This window comes from Lepisma saccharinum, chromosome 18, assembly GCF_977018435.1.
Source record: "Lepisma saccharinum chromosome 18, izLepSacc3.1, whole genome shotgun sequence".
Classification (NCBI taxonomy): Eukaryota; Metazoa; Arthropoda; class Insecta; order Zygentoma; family Lepismatidae; genus Lepisma; species Lepisma saccharinum.
In genome coordinates this window covers 11,345,369-11,361,547 of record NC_139246.1, presented here as the reverse complement: position 1 = coordinate 11,361,547, position 16,179 = coordinate 11,345,369, and the positions used below count along the sequence as shown (strand labels likewise).

Below are 16,179 nucleotides of genomic sequence, written 5' to 3'. Positions count from 1 at the left end.
GGTACCCTGAAAAACGTAAAATCGAGGTTCCACTGTATACAATTGGAAGAGGGCACTGTATAGCATTTCAAAAGTAAACACGACCTCCCAATCAATGGCAAAGCCATGAGCACAACAATGACTCGATGCTATGTAAATCTCCTTATAGGCAAACTATAACAAGAGTACCTTGATATCCAACCCTTGAAACCATTATTTTGGTTGTATTTTAGCGATACCATCTCATGCTCTGAACAAATGCCCTATAAATTTTCCACCAACCACATGTAGTATATACACTTCTGCAGCTCTCAACAATTCCATACCAAGAAAGAGATCCCATACCACATTTTTTTTTGTGTGTTTTTTCATCAAAAATGAAATATAGATGCTCTTAACTAACAAATGAACAACTGAATGGCAATGTTAGCAACAGATGAACCAGTGCATGGTCTTAGACATACTCCATCAAGTATATTTTCCAAAGTTTCTTTACAGTGGGTTTAAAATCTACCATCTTGAATGCTTCAACTGAAATATAATACCAGAGGAGTCCTTCCAGAAATGTAGCATCTAATCAAAAGCTTTAAATTAAAGTAGGAACATGTCCTTAATGCCAATCAAGACAAGAATAAATACAACAATACAAACTATTTGGGAATAATTTCTGCTCTGATCAGTAGTGGGTTGCATGTGAAAAATCATGGTTTGACATACGTTTTACACATGGAATTGATTAAATATGGAAATATATAGCACACTACTTGTATGTACTTACTTGCGAACATGTTCATTTTCTTTCAGGTACAAGTCCATTCTTCTGTTTAGACCAGATGATGTTTTGAAATTACTGCAAGTAAAAATTGTAATATTTACAAAAACAACATTATATTAACATCTGAAAGATTACATATATCTGTTATGGTTAAAGGACACATTATACACAATGTAAATTTTACAAGGAATGTATTAAAAAAATCATGTTTCTTTTTCAATGAACCTCAAATTTTTAATGTGTTCTAATGTTTTTTGTGGATAGCAAGAATGGATTACAGATAGCACGAGTCCTCTTCTTCTTGAGGTGCTACAACTTCATGTATTGAAATGTTGGCCTTCTCAACATCATCTCTCCACTTTTTCCTATCCTGTATGCTCTTCGTCCAATTCTTTACGTTCATGTCTTTCAGATCTTGAATTATTTCATCTTCCCATCGTGTCTTTGGCCTGCCTAAGGCTCGTGTCCCAAGTGGTTTCCATTTACATATTTCTCTTACTAATCTTTCATCAGACATTCTGTTTACGTGCCCAAACCATGTTAGTCTTTGTGATTATATGAAATTTATATTTTCATTCCTGATTAACTTGTCGAGTTCTTCATTGGTTTGTATTCTCCAATTTCCATCAGGTTCTTTCAGAGGTCCATAAATTCTTCTTAAGATTTTCCTTTCAAATATTGAGAGTTTCTGTTTACAGGCGTAATTGATGGTCCAAGTTTTGCATGCATATGTGGTTATGGGTGTTATTATGCTATGATAAAGTCTCAGTTTCGGAGATTTAGATATTAGTAGTTTGCTCTTAAATAGAGCTAAGTTGGCAAAATATGCTATATTACCCAAAATAATTATCTCTTTAATTCCTTCTTCAATTATGTTGTTCCCATTTACAACTGATCCAAGATATTTGAAATATCTCACTTCCTCTATTCTGTCTTCGTTTATAATTAGGTCTCGTAATCTGCTTTTACCTTTTACAGATCCGAGATATTTCGTTTTCTGGATACTAGTTACGAGACCCATTTTCAAAGCTTCACTTTTTAGTTGTCCAAATGTTTTTAATCTTGTTGATATGTTTCCTCTCAATTCCATCTGTTTCAATAGAGAGTCTATCACTATACTAAACAGAGTTGCAGATAAGAGATCACCTTGCTTGACTCCACATTCTACTTCGGACTCTTCCTTTATTGTTGGTTAAGGTTAACATAATTAGTCCAATTAGTTTAGATGGCACTTCATATGATTTTAAAGCATCTATTACTTTGTTCCTGTGCACCGAGTCAAATGCATGGGTAAAATCTATAAACAAGTTATAGAGTCCAATATTATATTCATAACTTTTTTTCAATGAACCTCAAATTTTTAATGTGTTCTAATGTTTCTGTAGATCAGGGATGGCGACAGGGGTGGGCACGGGTGGGCAAGCGCCCACCCAAAAATTTCTGTGCCCACCCAATCAAATTCAATAAGTACATATGCTTGGGGATATGTAAATCACTCAATAAATAAGTGTATTCTGGTGTTCATAACATGTATATTTTACTTGTGAATATTATCTATGCTAGAAATGTTCACATATTATCAACCCATAAAAAATTAATTTTGTCATTAGAAAGTGAAAGTAATTAATAGAGGTATTGAAAAAAAAACTGTGATCAAATTAATACTTCTATGATTAAAAGCAGCTAGTACGCTTAGGAGGACAAAAATATGCAGGGTATGATCAAGATTAGATCAGACTTTCGAGTGAACTTGAGGACTGCAGCTCCAGGCCTTCACTGGGAGAGACTGCTTTGAAAAGTACCACATAATCAAAATATTAGGTACTTCGAATGTGGTAAAAAATATAATAACAAACTACACCATGTAACTTGGCGAGAAGTTAACAGAATCTGTGTAGAGGGGATTGGAGCGAGCTCTTGGTGCTGTAAGTTCCAGGCCTCCACATATGTATATAAATCCCGGCCTGGTTATGGTTAAAATAATCTCCAAATAAGCAAATTAAAACATCTTAGCGTTACTTCCTCCAGCAGCACTAAAAATTATTTCGACATTTTAATTATTATTAGAATAATTTAATCAAGAAGACTTAGATTGGAAAGCCATGCGACACGAATGGCAGAGGAAAGAATAGTTTACAGGATTCTTGTTGGGAAACCTGATGGTAAGAGACCAGTAGGAAGGCCAACACGAAGATGGAGGGATAACGTTGAGATGGACCTAAAGGAAATCGATAAGGATGGGAAAAATTTGATTGATCTTGCTCCGGATAGGGACAGATGGAAGGCTTGTGTTGCTGCAGTCATAAACCTTCGGGTTTAAGTATTCTACGCAGTGTAGTATAGTTTTAATTAGCTCCGCATTGAAATTTCAGAAGTGTCCCTTTCTTTATTTCATTACAATTTTTATATACCTGTCATCTTCAAATACCAATATGGTATGTGAAATGTCAACTTTATATTCATTCTACTAATAAGAAACAATCACAATAATCACAACAATACCGAACTGAATAAATTTTGATAAACAGTTATGTATGGAAAAACTACAGAATTATTCAATTGCTAACGAGTGACTTATCATATTTAGAAATCTTCGTTCCACACATAAATTTTGCCACATGAATCAGCCGAGAATGTCGACAGAATTTGTATATGCAGCTGAAGTAAAAAAAAAAGTTATGTCACGAAGTATCCAGAAGATGTTTTTGTGAGTTTGTTTTTAAGCCCACTTTTATGCTCAGATTGGCTAATCGGGACTAAACCTACAGTTTAACGTGTAGTCCGAACCAGCGTGCAATGTGCTTCCACCAGAGGAGGGGGGATTCTCTTCATTATAATGCGACAGCCTTATGCCATTGGAGAAAAAATATAGAGATAGAACTCGCAACATTTTATGTCATTACGTCAACATGTCATTTTACCACCACAGAAGATGCGTCCATTTTAAGAAAGTGTATTGCCTGAGACAAATATTTGAGACTTTTGGAAAACAACGTCATTGTTCACGGAAATAGCTGCCTTGACCTACTAATTAACACTGTGCAATGTGTTTCAACTTTCGAAACTACATTTTTGGAAAAGTAAGTTGTGGATGATTTGTCCTAATTTAAGTCATTTTTCTGTTAATTTGGATAATGACAACGAAAAGGTTCAATGGTGATAAGATGAAAGTGACGAAGGGGCGAAAACAAACACACGCGGACACTCAAAATACAAATCCCCATAAACTATTTCTTCGACTGTGGTTCCAGGTGCCAGGGACTCGTTGAGCTGCAAGAATAAAGTTTGCAGGGTATGCTATACACAGAACAGAGGTTGACATTCTAGTGTGTTCAAAATGGTCATGCCATACAACCCAAGTCATATATGAAATATAGATGAATTATTCCTGATACGGTGATCAACTTCGATGAATTCCTTGTGTCCTAAATAATTTTGTTACCTCAAAAAATATATTCATGTAACCATACATGTATTGCTTCTCCCGCATGAGTAACATTGTTACAAATGAAACATCCTCTATCTATAGGAAATATACTAATTATACAAACTATTATTGCCTGCCTAACAATATCAATATTTATAAAATCTACATGACCTTCCTGTGTATTATTTCCAGTATTTCTAGTTAAACATAAAAACAAAAATATAATAAACAATTCTTTTTAACCCATATATACAGTGTGTTTGAAAAAGAACTCCCTAGTTTTAATGTGTCCTATAATCTGTACAAAGTGACATACAGTATTCTAGTTTGTGGTGTTTGATTCATCAACTCTCCAAGTTTGGCACCCTTGCAGTTGGTAGGTCTGCTTGACCTTGAGATGGCACCAGTGCTGTGTTTTTTTGTTTGTTCCCTCAGTTCAGTTCCGGCATTCGTGTAGTGCAGAGCAACTCAGCAACAATGTGTACTCCACAACAGAAAGCGCAGTGTGTTATTTGGTTTGTGAAAACTGAGTCAGTTATAACAGTGCCACGTAATTTTAGACGTCAGTATGGTGGTGAACCACCTACAGCAAAAACTATCCGTCATTGGCTAAAGTCTTTCAAGGAAACCGGTAGTGTTTTAAAAGGTAAATCACCAGGTAGACCGAGAACTTCCGAAGATGTTGTTGAACAGATCCGTGTTTCGTGTGTTCGGAGCCCGAAGAAGTCATTGGCCAGACGTAGTCTACAATTAGGAGTGCCTAAAGGTACAGTGTATGATGTTGTTCGTAAAAGACTAAAGTTGCGCGCCTACAAATTGCAACTGTTACATGAAGTGAAACCTATCGATAAAATCCAAAGGTATAAGTTTGCTGTTGACTTTCTACACAGAATTGATGATGATGACAATATTTTACCAAACATACTCTTTTCTGACGAGGCTACATTTCATGTCAGTGGAACAGTTAATCGTCATAATTGTAGAATTTGGGGGCAGAGCATCCACATGAAGTTATTCAGCATCAACGTGACTCTCCCAAACTTAATGTTTGGTGCGGTTTGATGGAAGATCGTGTGGTTGGTCCTTTCATTTTTGTAGAAAAAAACAATAAACGGGGACGTTTACCATGACATGTTGACAGAGTACGTTTTTCCAACAAGATGGCGCCCCACCTCATTACAGTAAACAGGTGCATGCGGTTCTTAACACTCGCTTTCCAGGAAGGTGGATAGGCAGGGCTGGCCCAATACCTTGGCCACCACGAAGCCCAGACTTAACCCCACTGGACTTTTTCTTTTGGGGCCACATAAAAAATGTTGTGTACAGTGCTAGGATCAGAGACATCAATCATTTACGGGAAAAAAATCGTCGCTGCGGTTGGGACAGTTACACCTGAAATGTTGGTGAATACATGGCGAGAAGTGGAATATCGTCTCGACGTGTGCAGGGCAACAAATGGATCCCACGTTGAGGTGTACTAACATTGAACCAAACTTGAAGGAATCCTCTTTCATGATATGTACTCATTGATGTAAGTTTTCATTACTTTCCCTATTAAATTTATACTTAAAACTAGGGAGTTCTTTTTCAAGATTATTGGGGGAAATTTTCGTCATACTGTTCATAATTATAATTTAATTTAATATAATTCATCTTAAGTAATAATATGCACCTCTCTTTTTAATTTAAATTAAAGTTTTATTCTGACTTAGTTCAGAAAACTTAGCTAATAATCTCTTCAATTCTGAACAGATTTTTCAATCTTACTTGTTTATTACTTATGAGTGATATTTTGCCAAAATAGCATTTCATTAGCCTAGGAATACTTCATGGACAATGAACAAAGAATTGTTTTTCCGTCTGTGTTTTAAATCATTCCTAATAAGACATTCATTTTAATCGAAACATTCAGTGCCGGCGATTAGGGAGAGCGGGAAGTGGGAGATGCATCTCCTTCCCACATTTTGCCACTTTTTGCCCCAGCACTATGACCTCTTTATGCTAAGCCTTTTCTACCAAAATAAAGTATATTGCCCTTGCCCCTCAAATGTTGGAACCCAATCGCCTCTACTGCAAACATTCAGATAGATTGTCAGTTGTACAAACCTTGTAAGCTAAGAAAAGTGACCCCCAAAGAGTAAGAGAATTCTTTCAGTAAAAACTCATACGATGAAAATATTATGCTCAAGAACATGCATTTAAATTACGAGAAACATCACGATTTTCTACCATCGCACTTTCTATCACTGTCGCCGAATACATAAAATCAAGTATGTGCTGTACTTTTTTTTTCGAGGGACAAAATGTGATGCAACACAAGCTTAAAGCTAATTCACATTTATTTCATTACATTAACATGCATGAAAGAATGTGACTGTGAATATATTTCGTTGAAATAATTGTGTCCATCAGAGACAATGCGAAACAAAATGGAACAAGTTGCGAGAATAGATTAGAAAAGAATAAAGAGGAAAACAAGAAAAGGAAAGGGAAAATAAGCAATAAGAAAATCAGGAGTCTAAGAGAGAGGGGGGTACATATACTGTGTACACGTCTTACATGCACATATATACAGGGTGTCCATGCTAGAGGGATCGAAAAATAAGTGATAATTTCTAGTGAACAGAATGTATTGGTAACATAAACTTTTACTTTTACTTGATACAAAACTCACCGAGTTTCAGATGATGTTCAATGCAACTCGATATGTGCACCTTTGGTGGCTCTGCACACATCTAAACGGTATTCAACTTCCCGCCAAGTGTTCTCTAGCATTTGGGGAGTCACAAGCGCTACTGCATTTGTGATGCGGCCCCTCAGTTCCTGCAAACTTCTTGGTCTGTCTCCTTGATAAATAACGTCCTTAACATATCCCCAGAAAAAAAAATCCAAAGGGGTCAAATCGGGTGACCTGGATGGCCAGACAAGAGGTCCTTCTCTTCCGATCCACATATCGAGGAAACGTTCATCCAAGAGGTCACGCACCTGTCGATGATAATGGGCCGGTGCTCCATCTTGCTGGAAAATCGATCCTGGGGGAAATTGGTCTATGGCGAAGTTCTGCAACATGTCCAGATACACATGTCCTGTGACTGTAGCCTCTAAGAAGAAGAATGGTCCAATGACAGAGTTCCTCGTCAATCCACACCAGACATTCACTTTAGGCATGTCTCTCTCATGTTCGTGAATAACATGGGGAATCTCTGAACCCCATATCTGGCAGTTGTGCCTATTGATTTTGCCGCATAAATGAAAGGTTGCTTCATCCGAGAAAACAATCTTGTCCAGATACGAGTTGTCATTTTCAATTCGCAGAAGCATTTCAGCTGCAAAATGTGCCCTAAGCGGACGATCATTTGGCTTTATGTGGTGATGAAGCAAATCTTGTAAGCAGTCAAATGGAGTCGCTTGTGTAAGACCTTGTGAATAGTCGATCTAGGAATTTGAAGTTCGGAACTAGCTCTTCGGATAGACTTCCTTGGACTCCTTGCAAATGCCATTCTCACACGTTCGATTGTTGCCTCATTCACAGACACTTTCGCATGTTTGCCGGTTTGCGGTAGTAAAGAACCTGTTTCTCGGAGTGTTCTGTCCCATTGGAGAATCGCTTTATGACCAGGTGGATCCACATTCCACATACGACGAACACGGCGTTGAACCCGAGTAACAGATTTCTCTTCTGCTAGCCATAACACGCACTGAACTTTCTGTTGCGGTGTCCACATGTTTTCCACTGCGCGATCGACTACTGAATGGCGCCGGGCTTCCTTTCGAGACAAAAGCTATTGACGCTCATGCGCGACCGTGTAGCTGTCTGAAAACAGTGTTGCACAATCTCGGAGAGTTTCCCCTTCCTGTCATATGAAAAATCCAGCAATATCCTTATCTGGTTTTAAATGGCGAGCATTTATTTCTCGATCCCTCTAGTGTGGACATGCTGTATGGTCTTAAATTTATACTGCCCACCCTAATCTATCAATATGGAGTTTCTGCCGACCCGGTCGAAAATTTCTGGCCCCGCCCCTGCTGTAGATAGCAAGAATGGATTACAGATAACATGAGTCACCTAACACTTCTTTTGTGAAGAAGTGAGACGGCAAGAACACCATTAAATTTATTAATGAAAACTATAAGGTAAGATTACAGGCAATGTTTTAAATGTATTAAGAAATGGGAATATCAGGATAAACCATAAAGTACACTCATGTGCAAAACTTAAGAATAATGTGAAATTACATAGAAAACATCTTGAGAAACAGTGGTAAATGCATGTAGTGTTTCCGAGTACAAGTCCTTGACTGTGGGCCACACGTGATTTCCAAAGTTACCGTCTGGTGGTAATGTATACACCCGTTGCAGTCGGGTATGCGCTGAGCGCTGTTTCAACATGCCAGTAGTTGTGTTCGATACATCACAAACAGTGTACACACAGCAGTGTTGTTGGCCAGATTGTCAGTGCACGTGTAGAATGGCACAGAGACACCATACGGATGATTTCATGCGTGGAAGAATCGTCAGACGACTGGAGAGGGTTCAGACGCAGATGGAAGTGTCACATGAACTGGATGTCCCCCAGTATCATCTCAAGGGTCTGGCGGAGGGTGAAAATGTCACTCGGAGGTTTCGCAGAGGCCGTCCAAGGAGTACCACCATCCATGAGGACCATTTCTTACGCCAAACAGCCAGGTGCAATAGACACCTCAGATCTCTGTAGAGATCTTGCAGTTGCTACAGGGACCACAGTTTCAAGGTTTACAGTGTACAGACAGTTAGCTGAGGGACACCTGTATGCCAGAAAACCAGAAAGGTGTGTTCCATGGAACCCAGTACAAAGAAGAGCTTGTTTGAATTGGTCCAGGGAACATCACACATGGGCCCAGGATCAATGGAGTCATGTCTTGTTCACAGATGAATCCAGGTTCTGTCTTACCAGTGATTCACGACATATCTTCATCTGGAGAGAACCTGGAACACGGTTCCGTCCAGCTAACATTACTGAACTGGACCATTACAGGGGTGGCGGAATCATGGTGTGGGTTGGGATCATCCTGGGGTCTCGCACACCACTGCATGTCTTCCCACGGGGTACCATCACAGGTGCGGTGCATCGGGATGACATCCTGGACCAGTGTGTTTGTCTGTTTCGGGGTGCAGTGGGCCCTGAAATCATTCTGAAGGATGATAATGCTCGTCCCCATCGAGCTGGCATAGTGGCTGGGTACCTTGAGACTCAAGACATCAGATGATTCGACAGAACCAGTCCCTCACCAGACTTGAACCCAACAGAGCATGCATGGGACATGCTTGGCAGGCAAATTGCACGTCGTCAAATGGATTCAAGGTTCATTCCCGAGCTCAGGGAGGCACCGATCCAAGAATGGCAAGCCAGACACTTCTTGATAATCTCATCCTCAGCATGCACGCACGTTGTGGTGCATGTCTTGCAGTGCAGGGAGATCACACACATTATTGATGTATCTGTGCTGCACCCTGTTTCCTGGACTAACACATGGGTACATTTCCTGATTTTCACACCCCTTTGTATTTTCATCCCTGTTGCCCACTCTGTACCTTTTCTCACATTGTTTTCAGTCTGACACCATTTGCAATTCAACCTACAATCCATATATGGGTGGTTCTCCATTTTCCCCCTGTGATAACTGAATTATCCCTTACTTATGCACGAGTGTATTTAAAATATAAAGTCACTTAAATTTGTATGCCTAGGTTTGGTTATACAGGGTGACAAGAAATAACCCGGACTAATGTTTGTGATCATACATTTATTAAACCGAAACAATTGAGCAAACCAACACTGAAGAACAATGACATGGGACCTTGGGAACAAGATGTTCAGCCGGTTTCGAAGTGGCCTCCCTGGGAGGCGATACAGAGGTCCAAACGGGCTTTGAAATTTTGGGCGATGGGCCGCAGGTCCTCGGGCGACAATCGGTTCCACTCATGACGCAGCGATTGCTTCAGCAACTCCAAACTGTGGTGGCGTTTAGCACATACCCTGGCCTCCAAAATCGACCAGACACTGTAGTCCATTGGGTTGAGATCCGGCGAGTAGGGTGGTCATTCCGTCGATGCGATGAAGTCCGGAAAATGGGTTCTGCACCACGCTTGCGTCATTTTCGCCCTGTGGGCCAGAGCGGAGTCTTGCTGGAATGTCCATTGCGTATCGCCGAAGTGCTGCTGGGCCCACGGAAGGATGACGTTCGAGAATGTCGCGGCAGTACACTTCTTGGTTGATTTTGACCCCTTGATCCACGAAAACCAGAGGCGTCTTGCCGTTTGCGCAAATTCCACCCCACACCATGACCGACTGTGGATTTTGGCGGTGTTCGACGATGGCTGAGGTACCGGGAGCCTCTGCAGACCAGGTCCTGTCGTTTTGGTGGTTGTGCGCCTGCTCCACGGTGAACAGCTTCTCGTCTGTGAAGAGAATGCGCTCCCATTGCTGACCTGCGGCCCGGCGCTTCAGAGGACGGCATCTTTTGAGTCGCAGGCGCTTGTTTTCGTCCGTGAGAAGCTGAACTTTTTGGAGCTTGTACGCCTTGAGGTTGAGGTTGTTTCTCACCATTTGCCGCACCGATTCGCGGTTGATCCCGATCTCACGGGCGACTTTTCTCATGGAGACCCTCGGATTTCGCTGAACTCGCTTTTTGATGATCTTGCTGTTCTGGGACGTGTTGACGGTAGGCTTTCTTCATCTTCTGGGACGGTCGCCTTCATGGCCGAGCTCCTTCAATCGCCGAACTTCGTCTGAGTCTGTCACTTTTGGAACACCCAGCAAACGAACAATTTCACATTGACGCTTTCCTTGACGCTACAGTTCCAAAATTGCACTGCATTTGGTTGACATTCTCAAACACACAGAAAGTAATCGTTATGAAGCCAAAACAACAGGTACAGTTTCAAAAGACTATGGAGAATTTAATAACACAACAATTATTTGGCTACGGTACACTACATTCTTGGCAGGCTATGCCAAACTTTGTACGGGTTATTTCTTGTCACCCTGTAATTTATACACTTGAAAACATAAAACAACAAATCTTGATTTTATATTGAGTGAGCATTCAAAGGGAAATAAATAAAAACATGAACATTTCTACATAACATGACAGTGATCTCATTAAGACAAATTAGGGAGTTACGTGATGTTCACACTTCATGTATAGATCTTTCATATAATTTTATAAGGATTAGCATATGAATGTAACTATGATTATGTATACACAGAGTATTGCTATTGCTTTCATACCATGTAGTGGACATCAAGACAATTGTTCTTATTGGCAAGCATGCTTTGTTTCAAACGCAGGAACCCTGTTATGGTTGCCACTGATAGATAAAATGATTTTATGTCTGATGGCAGTTTTTTAGTACACTAGAGAGAAAAAGTAACCAGTCAATGGAATGGTGCTCTACACAGTGTATCTATGGACAAAGCTTAGGAAGCCTTTCCACACTGTAAAAATATACAATAGGTCATGCAACATATGTATGGATATACTTGCATAATTTGCAGAGCAGGGGTTAAACCTTGCGACTACACCCTACTTATGTCTCTACTGGCATGATAATATACCCACACCGTAATACTGATTCCCGAAAGAAAAAAATAAGTTTGAGTTTTTAAGTGCACTTTATGTACAGAAAGGCTAATTGCGACTCTATCAAGATATTCCAATAGTTTCTTACCTGCTGTTTTTTTCTATGGGATCTATAGCTTAAAGTGGGATCCGAATCAGTAAGTGGCATCCACTGGGTATTGAACTTGGGACCCCTGGATTCTGAATTTATGAATTTAAAAAATGTCATTTTTCGAGGGCTTGTAGCATTACAACACAACCTCAATCAGGGTGGCCACTTTAGGGCCATCATAAAATTCAAGTATAATTCCCGGTTTTCAAGGCAAACTTTCCAAAAATTCAAGGTTAAAGCAGATGTTTTCTCTATTTCAACATCTTACCCCCCCCCCCCCCCAAGTGTATTAAAAATATCAAGGGTCTATCTGATTGCAATGTATCCAAAGGTTCTAATTCAATTAAATGGTATACATATTTAAAATATTTAATTTAAGGTGCGGGAATATAAATTTGTCACTTCGCAAACTCAGACTCGAAATACGTTTACAAACACAAGTCATAAATGTTACGGAATATACTAATCTACAGAAAATTGTCAATTGTATAAGAATTTGAAACTCAAATTTAACTAATCAACTTCTAATATTCTTCCAAAGGACACTAACAAAGTAAACGAATTGAATGAATTCTCTATTTTCCACATAGATTTCTTTTCGTTCCTCGATAAAAATAAAAGCTGAACTGTGAAAAACTTGCCTCAAGTCACTTATAAATATGTATAAATTCAAATAAATCACTGGGACTTGGATTAATAAAAGTTGCAATTTTTTACATCTCTGGAAAAAAAATCACGCACAATTCCTGGAGCCAATAATTCATGAAGAATTCCAGTTGAGTAGCCACCCTGTCAATGTGCAAAATGTTACCAAGAAATGTTTGTTGTGGCATCATCTACACACTGAAAGTTTTTCTGTGTTTTATGGTGACACATTCTACAGTGAAATTTGCATACCATTGTATATTGTGTAAATAAATTTATGTAGACATTACTACACTACAAAAAAAAATTAGAAACACGGCCTAGCATTTTTCATTCTCAGCAAACGTACACCACGTGTGAAATAAGCTTAATCAAACACTGATTTCTGCATCAGTAAATGTACACAGACCATAAAATTGCATTAAAGCCTGTTCTCGTGCTTTTGTTTATAAGTAAATGACTTACAAACAGATATTAACTGTCAAGTAATGTCCACAACATACTTTTAACCTTCCGGGATGTGTGCCGTTGTAAATTTTACAACAGCATTGGCGTAAACAACAGCGTGGCGCCCACGTCTATTCTTTTCTTTAACTCTCCTCCATCTATTCCATACGTTCAAGTAACTCTCCTAATGGTTTGTCAGTGGCAAATAAGTTTTCAAACAATGAGGGCCAGTGAATGTTGTATTTTTTACAACATACGCCTTCTCATGCAGTATTTTATTTTTGTTTGTCATACTGTTTGTGAGTGACTTTGTTTTATTCAAAATGTCACACAGATTAGATACAAATGAAAAAGAACGATTTCTTCAATAATCTTCAGGTGAGGAGGGCAATTTTGCATTTGTTTTTACTTGCTTTCATGTAAGATCAAGTGAATTATTACAATACTGTAGTAAATAACATAGTTTTTTTGTACTCTTGAAACACCTTGTCACCACTATAACATATAGAATTGGTGTTTCAAACCACTTTGTGCACATATAGGCTAATCGGGACTGGACCTACAGTTTAAATTGGGATCCGAACAACTGTGCAATGTAACTCCAAAATTAATAAAATAATCTTACCCAATAAAAATAAATCAAAACCATTAAAGATAAAATATGGTCATGCAGAACAAAATAAATTAAGATTGTGAAAGCAGCTAATTTATACATGTTGTAAAAAGTACAGCACGCGATTGCTCACATGAGTGACATAAGCATGCGTGCCAAAAGGTTAAAGCAGCAAAAGCCAATTTTTGTAAGAAAAAATAGAACAGCAATCTAGATGGAGCTCACATAATACTTGTAATCAACCTACTCTATATCCCTGCGAACATTTTTCAACAAATCCTCTCTTTCCCTCCTGGCAACAAAGTTGGCTTTCGTTTTCCTGAATTCCTGGCTGTAATCCTGCAAGATTTCTCTGTGACGCTGAATTGTATGAAGAAGAGCTGCACTTGGAGCCTGACCAGGAGAGAACTCACCCATTTTCTCATTCACAGATGACAACTGAAATAGAAATTATTACAAGTGTTTAAATGTTGCCTACATGTATGTGAGTGAGAGAGGAAGGGGGTGTCTATACATGTATTAGGGATTAGTTCGTCACATTAGGGATGAAATAATACTAAGTTATCACTGCTACAACATTAAACTATAAATGTTACTTGAAGAACATGAATCCTTCATGAATCTTTAATAAATCTATGTGTCAGGTGAATGCAACGGGCCTTGGCTTTGAAAAAGAAAATGCATATTTTGACACTTAGTTTACAGAAACAAAGGCATTTGATTTACCATATTTACTCATGCAAAATGCGCACTCTTTTTTTCAAAATTTTTGCCCCCCAAAAAGTGTGGTGCGTATTATGCACGGAATAATTTGGGCAGCCAACATGAAACCGTACAGGCCCAGTCCATGATCTTGTGACACTTGCATTGATATTTCATGTTTACGGAACCCTAACATGTGAGGTATTATTGTAAAGCTTAAATTCTGTAGTTTCTGAATATGGCAACAGTATTCCATTCAAGATAGCGACACTAACGTGCCATAAGCTCATCAAAAAATGAAGGAATGTTCTGAATGTTATGGTACTTTGGATGAAAGAAAATATAAGGAAAAAGAAAATAATAATTAAAATATATTACTGCCCAAATAATATGACATATATGGAGTGTGTAAATGCCTTAATGGAAGAAATCTTGTGCTGCTAACTGCTAGTTTGAGGGTCCTGAATGTGCCTCTTATAAATGTTACGTTAGTCACGCAAAAAGAATATATTTTTAAATTTCTTTTAGAAAAAGTAAAGAGGGAATGAGAAAAACCGCGTATAAAAGTTTAAAGGTCATGTCCCACAATTTTTCACTTTGTAATGTAATGGTCTGCGACACCAAGAAAAGCACTGCTGTTCTGGCGGAATTCGAGCATGCACCTCGCGTCACTTGGGATGTATATCAGCGGTATTTGTTAGGTGAGAAATAATAGAAAATAACTTCATGAGCACTGCAAATTCATAAGGTGATTTTGAAGAAAGGAGGTGGTTAAGGATTGAAAGCTTTGGGATGCTAAACACAGTGGAGGGAGAAGTGGAAGGTGGTATGGGTTGCAGCGGCGTAGTGCCCACGTAAGGCTTGTAAGTCCACCTTACAAGTTGAAATTATTGAAGAAAAAGTATTTCATTCCCATATTTATCGCTTGAACACACATCAGACATCAAGTAGAACTTTTAACAAAACAATTGAGGTCTTGTTTTGATTCGAGTTGTTTCTCTGTAAGGCTTCATGAGAAGACTTACGTGCGGGTGAATGGAAGAAATGATTTGGACTCGCCCATGGTGGGTGTGTTTGCTTATGTAGTATCTACTCAACCAATGACAGGGCGCCCCGATTCTGACGCACTGTAATGCGCATTACTAATTGGCGAGATTTCTGTCCCTGCTGCGTCTGTTTGCCACGGTCGGAAGAGAACCAAAAAAATCGACTCCCTTGTTGTTTCAACAATGCTTGACGGTAGGTGTAGCTAACAAAACGGGCGTCATTTTAAATGTGTAAACTAACTATTAAGTTCACAAAGAGATGGTTTAATATTGGATATTACCTTCATTAGAAGCAGCGAGGAGGAATGCCTGACAATCCTAGATCCGGCAGCGTCCGCAAAGTTAGGCGCCTGCATCCCACTTGCCCGTAATATTAAAAGCATACGCGTAATACTTAGCGTTATGATTTACAGATTTGTTTTACCTTTTCCTTTGACTAAGTTGCTTGATATGCTTTTCAAAATGTGCGCAAATATCGTAACCATGATAATGAATAATATTCTCGAATTGATTGATTGATTGATTGATTTAGTTTATTTTACTTCGCGTTTTGTGCCTCTTGGCTAATTTGCGAAGATGGGGATGAGTGATGAAATGATGAAATTGATGAATGGACATTCACAAACAACCAAGCCCGACCGGGATTCGAACCCGGGACCCTTGGCTTCGCAGCGCGATGTGCTAACCACTCGGCCACAGGGTCGGGCGTAATATTCTCGAATGCATTTGCATTTGCAAATTGTATCCTAAGCATTTCCCTCAAATGGCTTTTTAGTGAAAGAAAAAGAATAATAAGAATAAAAATATGACATGTGTCCTTAACTAAGCTGTA

The 16,179-nt window shown here is 39.0% G+C and overlaps 1 protein-coding gene across 2 annotated transcripts in view; it reads right to left on the bottom strand.

The window, feature by feature from the left end:
- The window catches only part of Gos28 (golgi SNAP receptor complex member Gos28), a 44,307-nt gene that overhangs the window by 2,473 nt on the left and 25,655 nt on the right, over window positions 1–16,179 (bottom strand). For both annotated transcript variants that reach the window (XM_083139541.1, XM_083139542.1), the window contains 2 exons: window positions 13,847–14,037; window positions 758–829 (listed from right to left, as the gene is read on the bottom strand). In XM_083139541.1, the coding sequence (XP_082995667.1) occupies window positions 758–829; window positions 13,847–14,037 (263 nt within the window). The remainder of the gene's footprint in view (window positions 1–757; window positions 830–13,846; window positions 14,038–16,179) is intronic.